This window comes from Spermophilus citellus (assembly GCF_964194105.1).
Source record: "Spermophilus citellus genome assembly, chromosome: 3".
In the NCBI taxonomy this organism is placed as follows: Eukaryota; Metazoa; Chordata; class Mammalia; order Rodentia; family Sciuridae; genus Spermophilus; species Spermophilus citellus.
In genome coordinates, this window is record NC_138184.1 from 141492470 (window position 1) to 141518907 (window position 26438).

At 53.8% G+C, this 26438-nt stretch overlaps 1 protein-coding gene across 3 annotated transcripts in view; it reads right to left on the reverse strand.

Moving 5' to 3' along the window:
* MINDY4 (MINDY lysine 48 deubiquitinase 4) overlaps positions 1-26438 on the reverse strand; it is a 119199-nt gene that overhangs the window by 24625 nt on the left and 68136 nt on the right. For 2 of the 3 annotated variants that reach the window (XM_081287193.1, XM_081287191.1), the window contains 7 exons: positions 25579-25685; positions 23121-23237; positions 21998-22086; positions 13148-13249; positions 11353-11416; positions 9923-9988; positions 5257-5324 (listed from right to left, as the gene is read on the reverse strand). In XM_081287193.1, coding sequence (XP_081143319.1) covers positions 5257-5324; positions 9923-9988; positions 11353-11416; positions 13148-13249; positions 21998-22086; positions 23121-23237; positions 25579-25685 — 613 coding nt within the window. The other variant, XM_081287192.1, reaches the window with a different exon arrangement.

Below are 26438 nucleotides of genomic sequence, written 5' to 3' on the forward strand. Positions count from 1 at the left end.
TGACAAGAACTGGGGATTCTCAATGACGGCTGCCCCTGAAGAAACCTCACACCCCAGACCCCCAGCCAGCACCTCTGCCAGGTGGCCTCTGATGGGTGAGCACCCCCTCCACCCTGGAATGGAAACCATGGTGGTCACTCTCTTCCATTTCTGAAAAGAGCCTGTGGGGCCTCTTTCAAGCTCATCTCCAAACCCACATCCTACGTTTCCTATGTGTGAAACCTCCTGCACTTCTATTTCCCGATTCCAAGCACCCAGTTCCTAGCCAGTCTAGGGGCTTATTCCTGCAGAAGTCCATCATAGGTGCAGCCCAGGCCCAGCCACAGTGATGGCATCCGGTGCCTGGCACCTGGCAGGCTATGGAGTTATTGGAGTCCCCATGCAGGAGGCTTTCCTGAGAACACAGCTGGGATTCAGGGGAGAATAGCAAGGAGACAGAGAAGGGACACAAATCCCAGGCACGGTAGGTACTTCCTGGATCTAGCCACTCCTGAAGTCCAGGTATTTGATAACAGCGGCTTTGTTTTCTGGTTGCACTGGTAGGAAGCGAGTTTCTTTCACTTTCCTTAGCAACCAATTCTCATAGTTGTCATCCATTTCAGGGCTATTTCCTTAAAGAAAGAAATTGGTTGGTTGTCCCTGTTGTTTTTAATCTCTCAAAAGAGTTTTGAGAGCAAGTCACCATGGCGCAGATGCTGCATGGTTCCTCCCCACACCTTTCAGCCAATAACAAGCTAACATCCTTTGTGGACTTTTCAAATTGCCTTTGGGCAGTTGGGGTGGTCATTGGACTGAAGGCCAAGGGGCATGGGGAAGGGCTTCTGCATAAGCTTCTTCCCCACCTTCCTAATGAAGGCCCAAGCCACCCGTGAGCATCAGTCTACGGTAAGCCAGGTCTGAGTGCCCCCCCTGGGGGTTGCAGCTGCATCCCCTGTGTTGGGCTGCCCGGTCCTGTCTCAGAGCTGTCCATGACCCCAGGGCCCTGAGCATCCTGGGTTTGTGAGAGCTCCCTGGGGAAGGCTCTAGCCATGTGTGTGTGGGGGAAGCAGCAGACCAAGGAGAGCATGAAATCAGGCATGAGATTTACTGTAAGCAACTGGAGATCTTAAGAAAGAAAATAAACGGCTTGAAATCAAGTGGAAAAAAAATAAACCCTTTGCAAGACTCTGCACACAGCCCAAGTAAACAAACCTCAAAGGCCTGTTCTCGACTGTTCTTTGGAGTGGTTGGGCTGTGCTCGGCGGGGACTACATCTGCCATGGCACCCGGCCCTGGCTCTGTTCTGGCTGAGGAATGGCCTTCAGCCAGGAGCACTGACTTTGGTGCAAGGCGGCCTCCAGGCTTCAGGTCCTCTGTCACACGCTCACAATCATGTCATCCTTCACCAATCTCCAGCTGACCATCCACACCCACATCACCTCCCATCCAGCCGCAAGTCTCGCGATGTCACCCATACACACACACTGCCTTTGGAGGGATCAGGTAGGTCTGCCCAGCCCTCTACTCCGCTTCTCCCTGGCTGAACAGCATTTGATCTTGGATTCTGTTATCTCGCTGGGTTCCCAGGACATGTTTTCAACTACTGTGCAAAGTAATCACAGGCCAGTCAGAAGCAGCATCAAAGGGTTCTCTGCAGAGCTGACTCTGGACTCCACAGAGAGTCTGATCATCTGCTCCCAAGGTTTTGAAGCTGGGTTGTTTGTAGAGCTGGGGCTTCTCCAAAGAGGGGTCCCTGGGCCATGGTGGTGGGGGGGCAGGTGTTGATGCCTTATTGGGAGTCAGGGGCCTCCCCGTCCCTATCACATCTGCACCCATCAAAGTCGTCCTGTTGCATTTTCTTAACTCCTTGACCTTTAAATAGATGTTTTAAAACCAATCAGATTTTCACAATAAGGAGTCCACCAAAGTACTAGCCCAACCCTGTCCTTCTGGAAATAAAGAATTAAGACACAGGTTGAGTCAGCCTATGGCTTGTGGGCAGCTGAATTGAGAAGGGGACCCAGGCAGCCTGATGCTACATCAAAGTCACCAAGTGGAAGCTTTCATGTGACGCGCCACCCTGCTGGGTGTCTCTGCACAGGTCAAACGGGTGACTGAGCAGGATGACACTGGCACCTGCCAGTCTCAATGTCCCTAAGAAAGCTCTTTGCCTGTTGCTCACAGGAGGCTGCAGGCCGGAAGTGGGTCTCCCAGTCTCAGGACAGTCCTCATTGCCATGGACCACAGGAAGCCTTCAGAGGGCCCAGGTGGGGTGCCAGGGGCCTGAGGGACCCACGTGGTTGTGCAATGCGACTGGTTTATAATGGGGAGAGGATGCTTGCAGGGACTCCGCTTAGGAAGGTGAGAGGACGCCTTCCTCACGGAAGCCTCTGTGAGTGCCAATAATGTACGCGGGCTACGTGAAGTGGCTTCAGGGGTACTCAGGATCTGGCCAGCACCGGGGCTGCCGCTGCCCCTGTGCTCATGGTCATCCCTGTCTTTCCTCCTCAGGAAGCCCCTGGACCACAGGTGGGGGAAGGGCCAGCTGATGCCCCATCTGAGCAGCCCTGTGGACATGAGCACAGTGGTCACGAGAGAGCTCAGATCTGCAGCAGCTCCAGAGACCCCCCTGGGCGGCCTGAGGTCGGGTTCTAACCTGAAGCCCTCAGTCTAACAAAACGTTTTCTTGAACTTGAACAAATCAGAGTTGGGTGCTCAAGTTCGCCTCTACCCCAGGTCCTTAGCTGGGCCTCTCCACCTACCCCTCAGCAGGTCCAACCAAGCAAGGGTACCCAGTGCCCAGGAAGCCCACTGATGCTCAGGAAGGATCTGCCACTTCACCACATCACCACAGAAGACCACCCTGAACTTCAGGACATCTTTTTGTTTGTTTGGTACCAGGGATTGAACCCAGGGGCACTTAACCACAGAGACACATCCCCATTTAATTTTCATTTTGAGACAAGGTCTTACTGAGTTGCTCAGGGCCTCACTAAGTTGCTGAGGCTGGCTTTGAACTCTTGATCCTCCTGCCTCAGCCTCCTGAGCCTCTGGGATTACAGGCGTGCACCTCCACGCCCAGCTGGCTGGCATGTCCTCATGGCTGCATCTACTGGGGAGGCCTGGTAGCCTCCACCTGGGGCACCAAGACAAGCCAGAGGCCAGAAAAACACAGGAAAACACACAAGCTCATGGTCCTTCAGCGGCCATTGCTAAAGGCTCCCACCCTGCAGGAGCCGTGATAACCTGGTTCCCGAGGAAAGAGCCCGAGGAGTGACCAGGCCTAATGAACCTGTCTTACTCTCAAGCTCAGCTCTGGCTTGGGCCAGATCTCCTGGGGAAACTCTGCTCGTCAGGCTCACTTGCTGTGTAACCTTGGGGGGAACCACTCCCCTCCCTGAGCCACGGGGACCACAGTGGCACCCGCCTCACTGGTTTTCATGGAGGATCAAAGGGTTCAAAGAAAAAGATTGGGCACAGAGGGAGCTTCATAATGCTGGTTGCCATTATCCTTACTGCTGATAGGGCTTTCCTCTGTATTTGGACTTTCCTCTAAGGAAAGGGGAAGGCGAGAGACAGAGGAATGACAACCAACCTGTGCAGCCAACATCACAGCGGATCTCTATCTGGGGTCCTCTGGAAGGCAGAGGCCTGGGGAGGCCCAGCCTGCACCCAGAGCCTCAGGATACCTGCTACAGGGCCCATAGTAGGTCCTCAGGGCCCTGAGGGAGCAGCTGGACTGCATCTATGTGGGTCGATGTGTGTGTCTATGCCTCTGTGTGTGTATGTGTGTGTTGACAGGACTGTGACTTCAGGCCATGCACATGAGGCTGTGCAGGTCTAGGCTGTGGGGCAGAATTCCCCACCCTGATGCCCATTAGGTGTCACAATCTGGACAGAGCACCACTGCTGCCCAGCTCCATTGGATGGGACAGGGCAGCAGCGGCCTAAGTCCTCCAGTTCTGACCCATGTGAAGAGTGTTCTGGACAAGGGGCATCGAGGCCCCATCTAGAAGGAGAAGACTCCACACAGGAGACCCTGAACTCGGGGTCTGCTTGTGATCACTCAAGCTCGAGCCCAGACGCAGGGCAGAAGGTCCCCTGCACAGATGGGGAAGCTGAGGCCAGCACTACCAAGCCTGGCCCACCTGAGAGTGCAGGCTTCCCCAGTGAGGCCAGAAGACAACACCCCCCACCAACACCTCCCGCCCAGGGATTAGCAAACCAGGCCCAGGGAGAGGGTGGGCGGCTTATGGTCTCCATGCACGTGAGCTCACGCCAGGAATGAATTATATCATTATGGCAGGATTAGAAGAAAAATGCCATTAGAAAGCGCTGTGCACACACCGATTTAATAAGGTCAGTAGCAGCAGGCAGCAGGCAGGCCAGCACACGAGGTCCCACAGAGCCCTGCAGTCCTCCTCCTGCCTGCAGCAGAGGCCCTGGGGGAGCAGCCACAGGCCAGCGGGGCCCAGCCAGGGCAGGAGGGCAAACATGTCCTTCTGCCAGGGCCTCTCCTGCTTGTGCACCTCAAAGCTGCCCAGGGACATTGCACTTCCCAAACCTGCTGGGAGTTGTTCCCAAATCTTCCCTATAAAGCACCTTCCCAAGGACGGTCCTCTCCCCTGGATCTCCATCTCTCAGCTCTGCCTGCTTGCCAAGTGATGCCACCACCAAGTGTACTTTACAAAACTATCCCTGTACTATTCGCCTGCTGTGCTCCCTAGGGATGATGCCCAGGTGGTAAATACAGACAAGAGGCCTAGAAGACTCCAGGGGAATCAGCTTCATGGAAGAGCTCAGCTCTAGGGCAGCCTAGAAGCCCGGGATCCAGCAGAAGAAAGTCAGGGCCACTGGCATTCCTACCTCTCCCTCTGGGTACCACCCAGGACTCCCAGCAGGCTGCTGGTGGCTGCAGGAGGGTCTTGGCCTACAGAGAGACCCTGCCCTGCACTCGGGGTCTGCAGCCATTTCCCAGGTCTCAGCCTCACTGCCCACACCCCTGCACAAGTAGCAAGGATGAGAGCCTTAAATGTGCACACAGCAGTCCCATGCAAGCTTGCAGAGGTCCCTCTTGAGTTGTCCCTAGCACAAGTGGGGACACCACAGAGAAGGGGACCTTGGAATATGTAGGATGGGCCTGCTCGGCTCTTCCACCAGCGCTTCCCCTCCTCTGCTGCCTCACTAAGCACCAAGCCCTGCCCTGGGCTCTGGGGAAGGAGCACAAGGAGACACAGATGGCCCCGATCCAGAGAGTTGACAGAGAAAGATACTCACAGTTCCAGAGACCTGGACAGGATGGCAGACAGGGTGAGCAGGATGCATCCATAGGGGCCTGCTTGGAACTGGGAGAGGAGAGGGGAGTGAGTATCCTCCACACACCTCCAGCCCTCAGCCTGACACTCTCTGGGGGCTCCTGGACTCACAGCCTCCCATCAGGTGGCCACCGGACAGACCTTGGGTAGGTCTCACCAGCCAGATCCCCTCAGCATAGGGATGCACCAGCCCAAGTGACAGCAGGGGCAAAGCACAGGGGCACCACAGAGCATGTCCATGATGTTGGAGCCCTTGAGTTAGCCACAGCGCCTCCATGATGGTGCAAGGGTCTTGTGGCCACTGCCACACCTCACACACTAACAGACTGGTATGTTTACTCTTTTCTCTCTCTCTACAATGTCAGGAACTGAGGCTCAGAAGCTGAGCCACTGGTCCTGGGTCACACAGCTCCTCAGCAGCACAGAGGGAGTTCAGGGACTCTGCCTCATGCTGGCCTCTTCCACAGAAGACTCCTGGGCCCAGTGCAGGTTTGCAACTGGGTCAGACCAGGTGAGGCAAGGCAGGTGGGCCACGAAGGGCAAGCGAGTGTCTCCTTTGTACATTTTGACATTTTTAAGATCATGGATTGGTTTTAACTGATTTTGATTTTTTTAAAATTCTATTTATACTGATCTCTGAGGATTTTGGGGGGGTATGGGTTTTTTTAGGGGTACAGGTGATTGAACCCAGGGGTACTCAACCACTGAGTCACATTCCCAGCCCTTTTTCTTTTAGTATTTTATTTAAAGACAGGGTCTCACTGAGTTGCTTAGCACCTCACTTTTGCTAAGGCTGGCTTTGAATTCACAATCCTCCTGCCTCAGCCTCCCTAGAAGCTGGGATTATAGGCGTGCACCCCAAGTTTTTGCACCTTGCAGCCCAAACAAACATCTCATGCTTCTCCCTCAGTTCCAATCCTGGTTTGGAGCCATTTCCTAGAGCCTGGCTTCCTGGGTTTAAATCCTGGCTCTGTCACTCCTAGCTATATGACCGTGAGAATGTTTCTCAATTCCTCTGTCCCCAGTCTTCCCAACTGTAACATAAGAATAATCATAGGAGACCCTCACCGAGTCACTGTGAACATTAAGTAAGCTAACTCTGTAAACCCAGAGCAGGGCCTGGCATCTGTGTTGGCTCTTACCATGATGCTAGCTCTGCACTGTCTGCCTATCCAATGAGTACAGTTGGCTACGGCCTCTGCAATAGGCATGATAGTTTGCTCCCTAAAGAATCACTATCTCCCAGGTGTAAGCCAGTGTGAAGGCCTTACTCATCCCACACTGGGGATGATGAACTGTGGTTGCAGAAACTGCTTGTTAAAATAGTCAGTCTTCCTGATGTGTGATCAATTTCTTTTTGGATTTAAAATGGGGCGGGGGGGGGAGCCCCTGTTCTTAGTACTATCACGAGAACTATATAATTTATTATATTTCCATTTTGCTTTGGCTGCCAGGAAGCTCAGAGCCAAATGTAGCATCACCCTTTGGTAACTACAACTGCTCAACCTTCTGATATAATTATCTTTTATTTTTCTCAAAATATAGTCTTTATTTTCATCTAGTTATTCAAGTAGTCAGTTAATCAGTAATCTTCAAAGCTTACTTAGTGAAATTTCTGAGCCAAGCGGATGCTCTCTGCTAAGGCTATACTTGTACATGAGAAGGACATAGATCTGCCCTCTCAGGGAAGTAGGCAGGGAAGAACAGTGAGCATTTGGAAAAGGGGGCTCCGCTGGGGCCAGCTCATCTGGAAACACACAGGAAGGGCCTCCACAGACATCAAGCTCATGGAGGGAGGAGGCCCAAGGAAGGTATTATGGAGGCCTGATGTCTAAATACAAACCCCAGGAATCAGAAGAGAAGTGAACACCACTCCTAGCATGGGAGGTATGTGCACAGGCCCCAAAGCAAGAGCAGTCAAGTTCACTATGCTAGGGCCTAGAAGAGCCCAGTTTGGGGAAATCTAAATGAATGAATGGATGAATCCACGACCATCTTAAATTACCCTTCCCTTAATTTTGTGATCTCAACCCAATTGCTTCACTTCTGTTACTCTCAGTTTCCCCAGTGTCTGCAGACATGTTCTGACCACGGTAGAGTTATGTGGATGTCCTGCAAAAGAGGACACATACCGGGGCGGGGGGGGGGGCTTGGACCTGCAGACCTGTGTCACAGCTCTGCTGCTGACCTATATGCTGGCCTCTCCTTCTGGAATACCTACGCACTTCTGCCATGGACCCACACCTTGTTTGGGGGAAGCCCTGGTACTTTTGAGGACTATCTCCCCTCCACTTGCCTGTGATACCTACAGTCTACAGGACTGAGATGAGGAATGACATGGAAGTCTTGGTGAGCCCTAGCTGGCTGCGAAACTATGGGGAGGTTTGGGTGGGCATTTGCCCAGTCCTTGGCCCACCCTCCAGAGCCTTTACCCTGAGCCCTCTGCAGAGGCTGGGGAGATGAACCCCACCTGGGGCTTCCTGCCCTTGCCAGAACACAGTGAATGGCACCAATATTCCATTTTGCTTTTGAAAACATTGATTAAAATTATCTCATCAAATTCAAGCTGCCAAGACTTGGGAGGCCACGGGGCAAGGCGCCGGCTGGAAAGGTGAGCCCCGGCAGGCAGTTGGTCCGGAAACCTCACTTAGGGGCCGGAACCATGTCTGGTGCCACTCGGGAAGAAGGGGCCATTCTTCCACCCCAGATCTCCAGCCCTAGAGAGACCTGAGCCCTCCAAAGGACTTCAGTGGGCCGGGGGGGCGGGGGTATCCCCGAGCCAGCCCGGGGCCTGCCAGACACCTCGCCCAGAGGTGAGCGGTAATGAAAACCCAGCGAGGAGGCTATTTATTTTGGGCAGAGATGGTTTGGTGTACATTTCCAGGCCTGGCACCAGGAGCCCCTCTGAGACCCAGCCCATGAAAAATGGATTTGGTGAACCTAGTGCTGAGGCAGCTCCGCTGCTTCCAGCAAAAACATAAATCAAGCTTCAGGGGGAGACTCCGGCTGCCAGATTGAGAAGGGCCAAATACTGAATGGACCGGCAGAAGCAGGGAGCCAAAGCTGGCCAGGGACGGACAGCTCGGGGCCAGAGGCCTTGAGGGTCTCTCTCCCTGCAGCAGCCATACTGTCCAAGTCCCTTTCACAGTCATTTTCATGCCTAGGCTTCACTGAAACCCGGGGACACAGGCCAAGGGGTGAGACCCATGTTACAGGTAGGGATACAGAGGCCCTGGCACTGCTGGGCAGCCAGAACCTTTGGGGACAGTTATAAGGCCTCCAAAACATGAGCCGTTGGAGTGATCTCCCTGGGGCCCCTCCTTGGCCCCCAGAAGCCTCAGCAATCACTTCCCTTGCCTGACTAGGTAGCTCCAGGCCCTGCCTCATCTGAGGATGTGACATGTGTGACCTTAGTCCTGGCCACCCTGGTGGAGTCCACACACTGGGTTCATAAGTCTCTCAGGTGCACTCTGGGATTAACAGGGGACCCCTTCCTGCTGATTCAGACTGCCTGTACTCCATTTGGAAAACATGCTTCCCGGTGTCTAAGTTTCTCCTTGACCACCCCTATTGGAGCTGGAATCTGCAGTCCTTCACCTTCCAGATGAGGAAACTGAGACCCAGGGACCTCTGCAAGGCTGCATGTGGGCAAGCAAGAAGGCAGAGGGGGTCCAGTCTCCTGGTCTTAGCTCACATTGTAAGATTCCCCTCTTGTTTTTACATGTCTATGGCTCACCCATCCCAAGGTGGAACTAAACCACGACAACAATGAATGAGGACATTGCTCAAGGCCTGACATGCTGCACAAGGCCCTGAGGCAGATGCTGCTATTACCCATGTCTGGCAGAGGAGAAACTGAGGGACAGAGGAGCTCCATGTGTTGTCTGAGGCTTCAGAGCTAGTAGGGAGCTAACCCGGATCCAAATTCAGGCCAATTATCTCTGGAGGCCGAGTCCTCTGCCCTTGGAGAGTGGAACCTCCTCCTCTGCAAAGCCAGGCTGCCACAGCCCCACTGGGAACTCCCAGGTCCCTCTGGCTGCACTGCTCCTGACCCTGGCCACGTCCCTCCTAGCTCACAGTAGAGAGTGGGTGTACAGTTTACAGACTGGACACTTCAGGGTCCCTGCTTGGGCCAGTCCAGCTCCCCAGGACACCAGGTGAGGTCCTGTCCCAAGCAGTGTCCCCATGGGCACTGCTTGCCCTCCAACCCTGACTTGGAAGCCACTTCCTTTTCTCCCAGCTGATCCTGGGACACACCCACTGACACAGAGCTCCAGAGGAGGGTGCTTGCTCCTGGACACAGAGACAGCTCTGCAGCCACCATCTAATTGCTGCTTCCCCTTCTTCCGATCCCACCAGTCCTAGCCCTGCTCTTTGCAGCCCCAAAGCTAACTTGTGTCCATGACCAGCCCACAAGGATGCGATGGAGAGCCTGGAACCCCTGCCCCAAGTCCACCCTTCTCCAGACACATCACCCATCATCCTCAACGCCACCACCCAGAGGCCCAGGTGCCCTCCTGCCATCTTGGCTGATGGAGAGGACAGCTCCAGGTCACCAGCATCTCTCCCACAATGAAACCAGAAGGCTCAACACTGCCCATCCCACAAACAGACGCCACGGTTCATACCTGATGAATGCTGTACTGAAGGAAAGTCACCAGCTCCTCGTAGCAGGTCAGACTGTGCAGTGTGAGCTGGGAAGGAACACACACTTGTGAGCTGCCATTTCCTTGGGGCCAAGCCCATCCCAATCCCAGTCAGAGCCTGTGGCCCTGGCTTCAGCCACTACACACCCCACTGTGACCCTCCCTCGGCTGAGAGTAGCAACCTGCAGAGCTGGCGCTGGGCCATGCCCCACATCTAGTACAATTCAAGGCTTCCCAGAACAGCCAGGGTCTCTGGGGGTGAGTCTGCCCAGCAGCAGCCCTGGGCCCACCTTTAGAACCCCAAGAATGTTGCAGGTTGTGGGACTAAGCACAGGACCCAGCATTGCACATGGCCGCAGGGAGGGCTGCACCCTGCATGCCAGTCATAGCTGAGAAGAGTCCGGGGATTGAGGAGGCTAGCACATCCAAATCACAATGCCAGGCTAAGGGAGCCCAACAGGCCAGGTCCCGAGTTAATGGAAAGCAGCAAATATGAGTCCCCTTTATTTTCTCAGGCAGGTCTGAGAGGGGAAAAAAAAAAAAACGCTTTAAAAAAATTAGCCAAGTGAGGCCCTTAATTAGGGTCCCAGGGTCACATTGGCCCAAAGCTAGGTCAAATAAAACAAGTGGGTTAAAATGAAAATTCTAGCCAGGGGCAGTGTTGCACGCCTGTAATCCCAGCATCTTAGGAGGCTGAGACAGGAGGATCACGAGTTCAAAGCCAGCCTCAGCAAAAGCGAGGCACTAAGCAACTCAGTGAGACCCAGTGTCTAAATAAAATACAGAAAAGCGCTAAGGATGTGGCTCAGTGGTCGAGTGCCCCTGAGTTCAATCCCTGGTGCCAAAAAGTAAAAACAGAAGATTCTAAACAGACGGCAGTTTTTTGTTTTTTTAAACTTTTTAAACTTTTTTTCAACTTCACTGCTTTCATATTTTCAAAACAACCAACAGTACATTTCTCATTTTTTCACTCTGTACCACGTCTGGCTTCGTGGCAAGAGCTCCATGCTATCAAAGTCCTTCCCCACCTTCTAACTGCCTCCCCTCTGCAGACTGGCACCATTGTACCCCCCCCCCATCCAGGTCTTAGAAAAGAGGCTGGAGAAAGAGGAAGAGGGACCTGGGGGAGGGCTGGGGCTCAGCCCGGGTGCTGTGTACAGGCTGCCGGGGACCCCAGGCCTGCGCGCCCCTGAGGTGTCGGGAGTCACTGGCCACAGAGCCAGCGCTGGCAGCCGCCCACCCCCAAAGCCAAACACCTCTGTCCCCTCCCCAACCCGGGGGCGTGGACACGGTGGGCGCGGGCTGCAGGAAGGGCCCGGGCATCCCCAGCTGGGGGAGGATTTACTTATAGGAAAGGAGACAGTCCCCAAACAAAGCCAAAGTTTGCGTGATAACTTTCCAGAAAGCCGTACTGTTTCTAAGACTCCGTCGGCTTTGTATTTCCCCGTCGGGCTGAACTGCTCGCTTCCCGAAGACCTAAAAAGGAAAAGACGGTGCGTGAGTCCTCTGCCAGGAAAGAACGCCCTCCCGCCAGCACAGGACCGCATGTGCCTTCCCGTGAGGACCAATGGAAGGTGGCTGCCAAGGACAAAGGAGCCAAAGGTGTCTCGGGGGTTTCCCTGCTGCAGACTCACCCCCTAGCCTGGGTCCAGGGGACTCACGGGGAAGGGGAGAAAAGAAAAAAATGGAAAAAATAAGAGCAGGGGGTGCCCTTGGAACAGCCAAACCCACACCCTGGCAGTGGGAAGCCTGACTCCCACCACAACTGAGGATTGCCTGCCCACGGGAATGTTGGCTGGCAACGTTGGCCCTCGCGTCCACTGATGGGGGGATCCCAGCTCTGCCTCTGGAGCCTCCTCCCTGCGACCCCCTGGTTAACTTCCCTTGGTGTGCAGAGCAGTGTGGCATGGACAGGAGTAGGGCTTGGATTTGGGACCCTCTGTACCACTAGCTGCTGTGTGGCCATGGACCAGCCACCTTCCCTCTCTGGGCTTCTGTTTCTGAATCTCTAACACAGTCAGAAATACAATTCCTACCTCATCTGCTCTTAGTGCTGCTGCAATAGATGCTAAGGGCCTAGGTTAATAAGCTCCCTGGAACATGGTACAAAAGACAGGTAATAGGGGCTGGGGTTGTGGCTCAGTGGCAGAGTGCTTGCCTAGCATGTGTGAGGTACTGGGTTCGATCCTCAGCACCACATAAGAATAAATAAATCAAATAAAGGTATTGTGTCCATTTACAACTAATTTTTTTTTTAAAAAAACAACAACAATAATGACGACGATGTTACCTCACCTCTACTTTCGTGATGCTTAGTGTGTGCCATGTGCTGTCCTAAGCACTTCACATTTATTATTTATCACCAATTTATACTGATAAATGATTCAGATAAACAATATTATTACATTTATTACATATCATTTATTTATATTGACTCACTTAGTTCTCACAACCATCCTATTAAGTAATCATCACCATCATCCTCATTTTCTAAACAAGTAAACATGAGGCTCAGAGAAGTGAAGTCAGCTGCCTGAGGTCACATAGCCAACGAGCAACAGCTTCAGAGAGTCCTTTCTCATAAACCCTATGCTACAGTGACCAACATGCGCCCCAGAGTGTGCTTCTTGGCCCCCCAAATTACTTCCTTTGCTAAAGCTAAGCCACAAATAAAAAAATTGAAAGGGCTGGGAATGTACGCAGTGGTAGGGCCAGGACAAAGGGATGCTTCCGCTCTGAGGGGTCGAGGAGAAGAGGCAGCCAGTGAGCTCTGTAGACTGTGTGGGGCAGGACGGAGGCCACAGGGAAGGGCCCAGGTGGATCAGGGCACAGCATCCAGGGCCTGGGCTCCACCATCCTCTGCTCACCCCTCTAAAGGAAAGGGCAATCCTGGGGGGACCAGGGAGAGCAGTGGGGTCAACCTGAGGGGCTGTTTCTAAGGCCTCCGGGAATACGGCGGGGAAGTGGGTACCTGGGCCACAGGTTCTCAGGGGCTCCCAGAGCTCCCAGGGAGGCAGGCTGCGCAGACAGGAGCGCACCTTCCCAGGTGAGGGCTGCAGCCCGGGCAGTCAGCAGAGCTGTGCAGAGGGTCTGTGCCCTGGTCCATCCCGGAGCTCCCCAAACACACAGTCCATCCACCCCACAGACAGGAGAGCTGCAAACAGCTTGCCTGCCACCACGGCTGGCGTGGCCCTCGGAACCACTTACAGCGCCACCACAGCTCTCTGTCGGCCCCCAGCCCGCCACAGGATGTCTGCGATGGCCAGGGTGAGGCAGCGGGTCCTGTGGGTGTCTGAAGGCTGCAGCTGCCTGAGAACAAGAAGGACAAGCAAGCAGGAATGCATCGATGCCCACAGCACATCAAGCAGAGGTGGCCCAGCCCAGGGGGATGCCTAGGCAGCCCTTGTGCAGATGGCTCTTTTCCCCTGGCTCCCAGAGGATCATTTGCAGCCTGGGAACTTCATGGCCACGCCCGGGGAGGAAGGCCCTCTGTGGATGAGAGCCAGGGAGGACCCAGGAGTCGGGTGCTGGTGGAGGCAGCCAAGGCACTGGAGCAGGGGACCCAGGAGACCTGGCAGGGCCCAGAGGGTGCCGGCAGGACAGGAGATGTGGTACAGCCCGGCTTGCTGGATGCTTAGATACAGAGTGTGGGAGGAGGGGGAGGGGGAGGCAGGTTGACTCTTGTGGCTTTGGGCTACACGTTGGTGCCACCAGCCTAAATAAGGAGCATGTGGCTGGAGGAGGCAGATGTGGTGGGTGGTGACACGCTGCACCTCCGACTTAAAGAGCAGGGGGTACATGTGGATCCCCAGGGGGAATGTCAGACCCACTGAACTACAGAAGGGGGGGCGGGACTCAGCACAGATTTCCCAGACAGAAGATGAAGAAGGGGCAGTGGCCAAGGATGAGTTCCATTTGTGGTTCCAGGGAGGCTGACAAGGAAGGGTCAGAAAGGTGGGGCAGAACAGGAGACCAGGCATGGCACAATCTAGGCACAAAAGAACTTTAACCAGCATAGCATGCCTGAAATTTCAGCTACTCAGGATGCTGAGGCAGGAGGATTGCAAGTTCAAGTCCAGGCTGGCAACTTAGTGAGACACAGTCTCCAAATAAAAAAAAAAAAAAATTGAAACGGCTGGGGATGTACTCAGTGGTAGAGGCTTGCCTAGCATGTACAAGGCACTGGGCACTGGTTTTAATCCCCAGCAACACACACACACACACACACACACACACACACACACACACACACACAATTACAGAGCTCTCTTGCAATAAAAATGGTGACTAAGAGGTTCCTGGTGTGTGGAGGGAACGAGAGAGTGGACGGGAGACAACCAAATATAGACGTTTCTTTCCATCTGACCTTTCCAGGGCTTGTTAGAGCTCTGTCTGGCCTTCTCCTGCAGGCTGGGAATTGTTTCTAAATTCATACAAAAGCTAGTGTGACTGGTTCTCTCTTCCTAACAGACAAAGGGGTTTGAAGAAGACTCTCCTGGGGTCAGAGGAGTGCAAAGTGGGGGATTCCAGGCTTCCAGGCACCAAATCTCATCTGAGCTCCATACCTCAGTGTGCAAGGGAGAGAGTAGTGGCGTTTCTCCCTCCTGTCCAGGGCAGAAGAAGGGAATCAGGAGACCAGGACATAGCCACCACGGTGAGCAGCAAGCCATCGCTGACCAGTGCCTGGGACATAGAGCCAAGGATTCCACAGACAAGCTGTTGTGGCCCCACTAAGGTAAAATAAGAGGTGGTAGGACCCCAGGCTCCCTCAGTTTCCCCACCCAGAAATGGGCAACAACAGTGATTCCTCTCTGGTAGTGCTGGGAACTTTAAATGAGATGATGTTTGGAAGGCCCCTGACTCGAGACCTGTCACCAACACTTCCCATCACTATTGTCCTGTGAAAAACTCAAATCCCCGCTGGGGTCAAATCCACAGAAGGGGAGACCCCAGCATCCAGCGTGAACTTGGCCCCGAGCTCCTGCCACTGGAGACCCTTCAGACGGGCACTCAGGGAAATGAACCAGCACACCGCCTGCTCCTTCGGGCTCAGGAAGCCCATCGTGTTCCTCACAGGAAACGGTTCCAGTGCGATCGCCAAACCGGACGACCCAAGCTATCGGGAGCCCCGGCCCAGGTCACCCGCTAATGAGGAAAACAACATTGAGAAAACACTGCTCTAGGTTTCAAGAGAGGCCATGCCAAGGACAAGAGGGCCAGGAGAGCAGAGCTTGTGGGACAAAGGAGAAAGAATTGAACGTTTATCTCTTTGGGATCAGAACCCACAAATGTGGCCTCTGACATCCTGGGTCATTCCATGTTCTGCCACGTCCTGTCGATCGCACATCTGAGTCTCACGTCCATCCTGCTCTGGGTCCTGCCCACAGCTGAGTTGTTGCCGATGGTGCCCGCCAGCGTTCCTGCTCCTTCCTGCCCCACCTCCTGTCCCTGTCACGCCTACTCACTGTGTATACAGGGAGGGGACCTCTGGCAACAACACAGCCCTCCTGGCATAGCCACGGCTCCTGATTAGAACTCCTGACCTGGGTAGGAGCTGAGCAAAGGTGTGCGTGGCTCACACCTGTGCTGCAAAACCTCCATGTCTGAAATCAAGGGAAGCCTTTCAAACCCTGTGCTCTGTACCCACCGACTGGAGCAGGTCATCCTCGGTTGGAAACGTCAGTGGAGAATAAAGGAAGGTCTAAAAAGCCAAAGCACCACAGAGACCCTGTGAAATGCAGCCTCGGAATCACCTCTTTAAAAGCCCCCTGTTCCTGCTGATGGGCAGAATCAGCCTCTGGGACAGGAGTCCCCTCTGTTTCTCCTTCGCTAGCAAAGCAATAAAACTTCTTTTCCTTTTTTCTCAAAAATAAAATAAAATAAAAAAATAAAAACCAATACATATTGAGTGGGTGTTGTATGCTCTATATCATGACATCAAATCATGAAAGCACCCCACGAGGTAAGACCTGTTATCATCCCCTTTTAAAATGGGGAAACTGAGGCCCCAACACTACATGATCTATCCAAGGTCACACTGTTGGTAAGAACTAGGAAAGAATAAACACTGAGGAAGAAGGAAGGAAGGGAGGGAGGGGAGCCAGTAAAGCAGAACCAACTGTCCCGGGCACTTAGTTTCTGGAGCCAATGTCCCTTTGCCTCAGAGCCTGTCTTTTCAGCACACAATCAAGAGCTCTTGCTCCTGAGGTGGCCCAGCTCCCCATCTGGGGGGCTTTGCTCGCAGCCCCTCTGACTCTCCCTGTCTCTACTCCTAAATCCCTCTTTCCACCAGTTTCCATGGAGTAACGTCTCCGACCTCTCCACCCTCCCTGGGCCTTCCCCTTCTTCTGTTTGAGACATGCCTTTCCAGGAAACAGCAGAGCTGGGGTGTGCAGCGGTGGGGCGGTTAAGAGGCCTGGGTTTGACTCCTGACTTACAGGTCTGGGGCAGCCCCATGCCACCCTGGCCTCCATGCCCACCTGGAAACATGGGCACTGAGTCAGATGCCCCCCGGCATCACCCTGTCTTGCCATCTGTCATGTAACCTGCCCCAGGGCCGACAGGGCTGAGGGGGAGGGCACAAGTTCTTGTCCCACAGGCAGTAACAGTGGAAGTCACCCAAGCCTGCCTGTACCACACACACTCCAGGTTCACCACGCAGCTCGCTGTAGCTTTCACAGGGACACCTTGGTGACTGTGGAGGTCCTGTGTGGCTGAGCAGCTGACACCCATCTGCCACGCTCCTACCAGGAATCTGGCACCTGACAGGGCTCTTAGGCGGGGAGGAGTTTCTTCAAGAGTCCAATTCCTCCAGGAGAAGGGCAGCCTGAAGAGGTCTGTCTGGGGAGGGGGAGGGCAGGGCCATAATACATCCCGAGTTTGTCCGAGTGTTTCAGAGGGAAGACACATTCTACCCCAATTATCTCAAAATAGCCTCACCTGTCCCCTCGGATGGGCCTATGGAGATGAAGTCTATAGAAAGTTCAGGAGACAGTTGTCCAGTGTGTGCAGGCCCAAGAGTCCTTGCTCTCTGCTCCCTCCCAGGGTCAAGAGAAGGCAGGAAGATGGCTATCCAGGGTCCCCAGGGCCTGAGTTCCAAGCCCAGCTCTACCACCAATGTCCAGAGGGGCCGAGGACAAGTGTCTCCCCTTCTCTGAGCCTTCAGCCCCACTTCAGAGAGGAAAGCGGGGGTAAGAGGATGCCATCCTTGGATTTCCCCCCCCCCCAACCATACCAGTTGCAGGGGCCTCTGCAGGGCCTCCCTATCTGGGGCCCTCTCCAGGCCTGCAGGGCATTGAGACCTCATCTCTTCCTATGAGTCCAGCCCTTCCCGAGTGGAAAATCACCGTGGCCGACCGCCCGGCTCGGGCTGCCAGCCTGATAGATGAGCCTTAATGAAGCCAGACAGTCCTGCGGGAGAACACGCGGCGGCCAAGAGACCTTTACTTCAGCATGGCTTCCCTGGAGGTGCCAGCGCATCCCCTGCTCCACTTCCACAGGACCCTTTCCCTGTCCTCAAGGTCTGCAGACCACAGGGTCTGCATGGGGAGGCAGTGTCCCCAACACAGCAGAGGCACTGACCTCCTTTAAAAAAAAAAAAAAAATTTAAGCTGCATCATTACTGAAATCCTGGAATTTCCAAGTGGAAAGGGAGCGGCTGAAGTCTCAAGATCAGCCCAGCACATGCCACCCGTGGAGGAACCCGGATGGCCCGATCTGTCCATATCGACACAGTCCAAATAGGTCGGTGGGAGCCGTGGAGCTGGAGTGGAGGAAGGTCCCTGCACACCTGCCCACGTGCCTCTGCGGTTACTCTCTTTTCTACTGTGCTGATTTTTTTTTTTTTTTTTTTTTTTTGCTAAATTAGGGCAAAAGGCAGTCTCTGCCAACAACTCCTCCATAAACAGAGCCATCCTTGGTTTCCAAGAGTCCAGAGGGTACCCAGTCATCAGCTGTTTCAAACCCATGACCCTCAGCCTCTGCCCCCCTACCCTCTCTGGCCCTTGTGGGACAGCAGCGTGGTGTGATAGACAGGGCTCCCGGGCCGGCTCAGCTCTGCCATGGTGCTAGGCGTGACCCTGAACGAGCATCTCTCCCTCACAGAGCCTCAGTTTCCCCATCTGCCCAGTGCAATGGTCTTGCTTACACAGCCCATGGAGATTTTCAAAGGGCTCTGTTTATATTTTCATCTTGAGTTGGGTTGAGGCCAGAGATGACTTCCTAACTCACAGGTGGCAAAGTGGGGTCCCTGTTCATCCCATCATAATCCAGGTCCCAAGTGCCTCCCCATTTCCCCCCCCCCACCTCCTCCCACTTCCTGGGCACTTGCACATCTGGCAGTGGGGACCTCCTGTGGCTTCTGACCTGGCCCCAGGCAGCCCCTCATCCACCAGCCTTTGGCCTAACCCAAGCCCCCGGAGGGCTCTGCTCCCTGCCCTACTTGCCTCCAGCCCCTGTAGCAGGCCCAGGGAGAGGAGCTGAGGAGGAGATGCAGGTAGGAGGGCAGAGGAGGGCATTTGGACCCCTTGCCCACAACCCACCAACGAGGAGGAGGGGAGTCCTAACTGGGTCAGAGAGAGGGTCTCTGGGGACCCCCAAGCTCACCCCATCTGCCACCTCTCCCTGAGTGCTCTCAGGCTCCGTCAAAAAGTGCAGGGACTAAGCCAAGCTCCCACACCTCCCTGTCACTGGAACCTCTCAGGCCTGCAAAGCTCACCCCACATTATGCAGCACCCTGTGTGTGTGGCCTGGGGGCGGCAGAGGTCGGGGATGCAAGGCAGGGGGCAGGATACAAGCAGCACCCAGAGTTATAGGGCCCCAAGGAAAGGGACAGCATGAATTCTTCCAGACTTCGAGGAGAAGGCGGCCCTGACCAGCTGCTTGGCAAAGGACTCCTCCAGGACTGCCAGGCAGCCTTCCCACCCAGCTCCCAGCTGGGCACACCCACACACACAAGTCCCCAGCATAGTCCAATCGTCACCCATCACAGAACCCCAGTGGCAGCTTCCCTCCTCCTCCCTGAGCACCCTCTTGGCCACAGGACCCTTCTGAGCCCCACTGTCCTCCACACACGGACACAAGCAGCCTGACCTCTGAGACTGCGAACCAGACTAGCCCAGATCGCAGCAGACGGGGAGCCCCCAGGGTAAAGGCCGCATTCCTGCAGCCCCACTCTTCCCCAGCAGAACCCTGGTGGAGCTGTCTAGTAGGAGCATAAACAGACACTTGTTCATAGACATTGAGGCCTGGGTCAGTGTATAGCAGGAGCCAGACTGGCCAGCCATGGGAGGTGGAAAAGAACATGCCTTCTCACAGCCTGGTAGGGTTTTCTGTCTACCCAGAGCCCCCTTTGCTCCCCCAAGCCGGATGGGCTTCTTCTGCCTTCCAAGTTCCCATAAATCCCAATTCCCTCTTTGGTGTAGAAAGTAGAGCTGAGCATCCCTTAATGGAGTGGGGTGGTGGGTGACAAGGAATCAAGCCAGCCTTAGGTCCTGGGCAGAACGGGCCCTTCCTACTGAAATGCTCCATCCTGACTACTGAGAAGTGATCCATGACTTTCCCCGATGTCAAAGCTGAAGATCAAAAGTAACTTAGAAGGGGCTTTGGGCTGAAATTAGTCATGGGACATCTCTCCTCGGCTCTAAACTGGCTCTAAGACTGGCTATAAACTGGCTCTAAGATCATCGTAGCCTGGAGCCCTTCTGGCAGCCCCAGCTGCATCCCACCCCGCAGCCCCAGGTCACACCCTGCCCCTCCAAACACCACCAGGCCACCCCAGGCCACAAGCTGCTCTTCTCCCTGCCCCCAGGCCTTCGCACATCTTGTTCTCTTTACTGGAATACCAGGCCGCCTCCCCTCCCTGTTTGTCTGGATAACTCATTCATTAGTCCATGTGTTCATTCAACAAAAATCCTGAGGGCCTCTCCCGTGGACCAGGCACTGGGCTACGTGCCAGGGACACGCTGTAGAACAGGCAACCCAAATACAAGTCTCGTGGGACTTGCATTCTGCTGAAAGAAGAGAGACAGACACTACCTGGTGACAGGTAAGGGCACTGAGGAACAGGATGCGGCTTGGTGGAGTTACCGGAGGCAGGGCCTGGTTTATCCTAACTGGGGTCACCAGGCAAGAGGCAAGGTCAGAGCAGCAGTCAGGCAGAGCATCTGAGCACACAGGCCTGCCAACTTGGAAGGACTTGAGGGTGTTTGCCTGGTAGGAGGGGAAGAGATGAGGGGTGGGGGTCCAGAGTGTGCAGGGATGTGTGTGATGGAGAATCTGAGGCTGTGTTCCTCCTCCCTCAGCTATCACTAAGATAAAAATGTGCCCCTGCAGGAAGCCTGCACTCACCCACTTCACGTCTGGGTGACCCCTTAGCAGCCTGCATGTCCCCGTTCACCGCCTGTCCTGTTCAATCATTAAGTGCCACAAGGGGAAGGCCACCTGTGTCTCATTGTGCCCTGTATCCCTGCCAAACACCTGGAAGGCATGCTCTGCACGCTCTCTCAGGGCAAATTAGAAAGGGAGGGAAGGAAGGGCCTGTGTGCTCACAGAGTCTCTGCACCCTTTGAAGTCAGCCAGAGGACTCTCACTTATCAGATGCCACCCAGTCAGGAGTGTTCTTGGGCATTGAGGACTGTGTTGGTCTCACCACGAATGAATGGCGGGTGTCTCTGCCCACCATCATCTTGCTGGGCCAATCTTCCAGAACCGGCAGAGGGGAAGGACCCTGCACAGACCAGGGTGGGAAGCAAAGAGACCCAAGAAGAGGGGTGTGATCCTGCAATGGCGGCTGTGCCTGTACTTAGCAGTCTTCTTTGGGTTTGACAGAAACCACCTGAATATTATCTTGTAAAACTATTTGAAGAATTATAAAACGGTAAGTGTGGAAAGCTCCCCTCACTTGGACCCTGTCAAGGTCAAATCATTCATGCTGGGGAAATGTGTCTCTTTTGAGAGCTGAGCTTGGAATCTCTCCCAGGCACGTGTGAGTAAAGGGGAGTGGGCCCTGTTATCTAAACAACACCTAAGACCTAACCCGATTTTTTTTTCTTTTTAGAAGGCTCTTTAATACTTATTTCAAAGAGCAAGGATCTTTCAATAAAGTTCAGGAACTGGCAGAGCTAAGCTACGGCTTCAGAATCCACTGGACTGTAACCTGAAGCAAGGGGTCTCCTGGGAATGTTTTCTCTCTTGAGAAATTGCATACGTTCAAGGACGCGTGTGAAGGGGAATCAAGGACTCTCTTCCTCCTTCAGGTATCAGAGTAAAATGTCTTTTAATTATATGTATAATACTTTCAACTAGAAGGAAAAACAAAGGGTGAATGCTAGAAGTGGGGTAACTCTGGGGTGACTTGCTATGAGCTAGGAACTGGGATGAAAGGAGGAGATGGTATGACCACTACCTCTTCTGGGAGGCCTCGCCAGCCTCTGGCATTGGCCAGGACCTCACCCATCCTTTGCTCTCGGCACCAACCATGGTATAGGGTTACCTCATGGTGCATCTCTGGGGAGGAGACATGCATGTGGTTCTCCTGGGCATCCATCATGCCTGCATAGAGGTGTTCCAGCAAGATGGGGAGGAGATGGGGGTGCCCAGGTGCAAGCACTTAGCATGTAAAATGGAAAATAAACAGCTGCAGGGAGAGGAAGCCACGTGCTGTGAGGCCGGCTGGAATGTGTGGTTCTGGCTGTTGGCAGAGGGGAGATAACGTGGGAGGGAGGGGAGCCCTGGACTTGGTCACGGATCAGCAGATCGACGTGGGTGTGGATGGCATGGATCCTTCCGAGGAGGCAGCAGGCCCCATTTCCACACTGTCCAGCAGTGCCTAGCATGTGGGCGCCCCCCAATCCTCCCCACACCCAGAAACGAATGCCCGCACGTCCATTTAACACGGCCAGCACCACCCTGCTAGCTCACTGCCGTGACCCCTTCCTGTCGTGACCTCCAGGAGACGGGAAATATCAGGGAACACACATGTTTCCTTGCTTGTTTGTTCTGGATGCTCCGGAGAAGCATTGGGAAAGGAAGCTATTGCCAGAATGAACCCTGACTTACCGCGCACAGCGGGCTCCGCTCTCGCCTTCAAACAGGAGTTTCTGCAGCAGGCAGCCCTGGACGGCCGCCAGAACCCCACAGGGGCCGCCCTGCAGAGAAGCGCGTGTTACCACCAAGGCCAAGGGGCCCAGGGCAGAGCTCTGCTCCACCTCCCCAGCCCCCAGCCCCCTGGCCCAGGTTATGGGGCCCAAGCCCCCACTGCTCCACTCCCTCACAAAGAGGACCCTGACATGTGACTATCTGCAGTCAACGTTGACCCTGAGTCACAGAGAGGGGGTAACAAGGCCCCCAGAGGAGGGATTAGTCTACAGTGTGTCAGGGGAGGAACATAACCAGCTAGGTGTGAAGCCACAGGTGTCACCATAGGTTTCCTGTCATCCAGGGAAATGCTTCAATGTATACAGGCTATACAATTGTCCACCCAGCCCTTGAAACCTATCCTAAGGCCGTCTCCTCCAGGAAGTCTTTCCTGACTACCTCAGTTGGTAGTGAGCCCCTTCAGCAGCATCTGCTTATGTGAGCTCAGCTTGTGAGTCACCTCAGCACTCCAGGTGTGACTTTATCGCCTCACATACTGTAATATGAAATTTCCAGGTGATGTGGTGTACACCTGTAATCCCAGCAGTTTAGGAGGCTGAAGCAGGAGGATCATGAGTTCAAAGCCAGCTTCAACAAAAGTGAGGCACTAAGCAACTCAGTGACACCCTGTCTCTAAATAAAATACAAAATAGGGCTGGGGAAGTGGCTCGGTGGCCCAGTGCCCCTGAGTTCAATCCCCTGTAGCACCTCCCAAAAGGGTCTGTGGAACTGAGCAGCATCAACATCCCCTGCAGTGCACCTGAGCAGACTGAGGGCCTCCTATTGCTCCCCCTCACCCAGGACCACTCCTAGCAAGTGGGTGCTCGGTTAGAATGACTGCTAAGAAGAAGGTCTGGATTTCCAGCTCTCACCCCACCAGTCACACGGGGAAGTTCCTGCACCAAGTGATACTTTGTCCAACATGAAGTGGCCAGCCCTGGATAAACCAGCCAATGCTTGTGGCATTACCCCAGCTAGGGGACGTCCCCACCCCGACCATGGTGACCCAGCAGAAAGCCCCCTGAGAACTCGAAGGTCAACCTGCCTTGTTCTGCACAATGCCATATTTTAAGGAAGCCGTGTCACTGAAGGAAAAACTCTGAAGTTTCCATTCTTCATTGAAGCAGCAAAAGCAAGAACCAAACAGAAGGGTCTTTATTTCCTGTGGAGAGGAGAAAGTCTTACTGGTTGTTTTAAAAGCAAACACTGCTGCAGTGCTCGGTGCTCAGCTGGACTCAAATTATAGCAGGGCAGTGCCTTCACTAGCTGGGCTCCCTTTATTTTGCAAGCCCATTCTTCTCATGTTTGAGGGAAGAGAAACCCGGCCCTAAGGTTCTCACCTCTCACATCTGTAAGCCAAACAAGGCTGTGCTGACATGGGCCAAGGTTTTCATAGGTGCCTTACAGAGGACTTGAAACACAAGATTTTCATTTTGCAAGGGACCTTGGAAGTCTTCTGAACTTCCATAGGAAAGACTAGAAGTTGACAAACCTGCCTCCAATTAAGTCTGAATTCCTGAGTGAGGGACTCTGGTATCAGCAGCTTTGGTTTTTATTTTGGTTTTGTTTTTGTAATGCTGGGGATCAAACCCAGAACTCCCCACATGCTAGGCCGAGCCACCTCCCCTGCCCGACTATCAGTACTTTTCAAACTGCCTCTGTGTGATTCCACTTTGCAGCCAGGTCTGAGAACCAGTGCTCTGGTACGGGGTTGGCAAACTACAACCCACAAACCAAATCTGGCCCCCATGTTTTTGTAAATAAAGTTTTATTGATACAGAGAGGTGCTCATTTGTTTACATTTTGCCTACAGCTGCTTTTACATTACAATGGCAGAGATGAGTATTTGCAACAAAGACCATGGGTCACGCAAAGTAAAAAATATATACCAGCTAGCCCTTTAGGGCCACCTCTGAGTGATCCCCAGTGAACTCTGCTTGAACACCCCACCACCCCCAAGAAAGGGCTCCAAACGCCGCAGCCCCTTCATTTTTCAGAGTCCTGTCTTTAGATTCCGAGATGATATTGAGCTCACTGTCCACCTCCCATCAACCCAAGCTCTGTGATCCAGAACGCAGGAAGGACGCACTCCTCTCTACTGACAGACCCTCAGAGGGGAAGGCAGAGCCTCCCCACCCCCATGTTGGACCGCCCTCTCATGGCCAGGGTTTTAGATCCAAGGGGACCCTGAAGCCTCAGGGACCCACAGGTAGATTCTCCAACTCTCAGGTCAGGCTTTTTCTATAGTCTTCAAATACTTTCCTTGAGTGTAAGGAAATCTCTATGGCAGAAGCATCTGTGTCACCAAATGTGGGCCCATGACACATTGAATGTATGAATTTGCCTTTCATGGCCAGTTCCCTTTCTTGTGCCAACTACAATCCCCCATGTGTTTAAACTGTGTTTCTCATTTCTCAAGAACCTAGCAACTACAAGGACTTGGATTTTCTGGCTAAACTCCATCTCCATTATCTGAGCCACAGAGTGATGGCCTCAGGCGCAGCACAGTGTGGCCCACAGCCTGCAATCTGGGCTCTACCTGCCGTGAAGGCCGTGTGTCCTGAGCCTCCTTCTCTATCGGCCTCCCTTTTTCTCATTGCTTTTGGACATGATCTTTAGGTCTGACCCCAAAAGGGAGTTCCCTCTGCAAAGAATTCTGGCCTTGTGGTTATAAGGCCAGAGCACCCACTCCCTGCTTTGGGCTCCTGAAGTGTGTCTCCATCCTCTGGGAAGGGAAGGAAAGGGAGGCAGAGAGGAGGGAGACGGGAAAGCAAAGGACAAACCTCTAGGAAAACCCTGTACTTTGTGACCTGTGTGCTGAGTCAATTTGTAGTAAATGGGAAGAGAAGGAAGCCAGCTGTGTCCCCAGGAGAGTCTGTTTTTCCTCCTGGATCCTGGCTGAAAGGCCTGTGGGGGACAGCCTCTGGCCAAGGGGAGCAGTGAAATCATGCTGGTGGCTGAGCACAGCAGGGAGTCCAGGACAGCTTGCAGAGCAGCCGCTAAGGCCAGGGACCGGCTCCCTGTGTCCTGTGACCACTGACCTCTTCAGGAGGCCCCAGGCGTGAACCTGGATAGTGCTGAGGAATGGTTTGCCCTCCTTGTCCTTCCCTCATGGCAACCCAGCCAGAGCTCAGTGTGGGAGGCTGGCTTGGGATCAGAGCCAACCTCATGGGAACAATTACCCTGATCCCACCCCACTCTGGGGGTGTCCTTTAGGGATGCGGTAAAGCCGCTCTGAGCCACACAAGGAACTGGGTCCTCTGGTATTTGGACGGGGAGGGTGTAACCCACCCTTCTCCATCTAGGGGAAGCTCAACAGGACCTGAACCATTTTCCTGACCCTTGAGTAAGGTTTTCTTCTACATCACACCCAAATTTCCATTTCAACAATGACCAAGATATTACAATGAGAAGGACTGCACCAAAAATATCAAAATCACCGCACCCATATCAGGATGTATTTTAACGTGGAACTCTCCTGACACTTCCAAGTGGACACCTACCTTTGCTACAGAGAGGTCAATTGGCTTTGATGCTACTTGCAGCTTGAGTACTGATGGGGCTGGGGACAGGATGACCTCTTCCTTTATCGACGTATCATCCACGTCCTCTGGGTGGAGGAGAAAAAAAGACCACGTCATGACTCACAGAGAACAGAACACAAAGTCAATGGTGCTGTGTGACAAGTCCAGAGAAGGTTTGGGGGTTAGGATGGCTCCTCCAGCCTCCACCCCAGCCTCTGCTAGAGGCCTCAGGGCTTCAGCAGAAGGAAAGAAAGCAGATCAAGAGGGACCTCGCTCCTTGTTACAATCCCTCCCTGGTTATGCCACAAGGATACGACGAGTGGGTGATACTTAGCGATGGGTCCACTAGGAAATGCCATGTGAGGATACAGCATGAATGGTGTGCCTAGGACCCGAGCCACCAAGCCCGATCAAGAAAAAGCCTAGCTCAGAGGCACTCCTACCCACAGCAGGCACGATGCACACATCGCTCACCCTGAGAAAAACACGGGGAGGACAGAATTAGGAAAGAAAATGAAGCGTTTCTGAAAAAAAAAAAACAACTCCAGTCATAGTTTATTTCTGTTGTGCTTTACATTATTGGCCTCTTGGATTGTGTCACTTAACCCCTATAATGGCCCAATGAAAGAATTGTGTTTTTTTTTTTTTTAAGTGCTAGGAATCAAATCCAGGGCCTCGTGCACACCGGGCAAGCCTCTCCCCCTGAGCTGCACCCTCAGCCCAAGAGAATAAAATGAATACCCCCAACGACAGACTTTGGGGAGTCACTGACCCCGAGTCAGGCAGATGGGAAGTGGCAGAGACAGGATATAGACCCAGGCCAACTGCTAACCATTCAG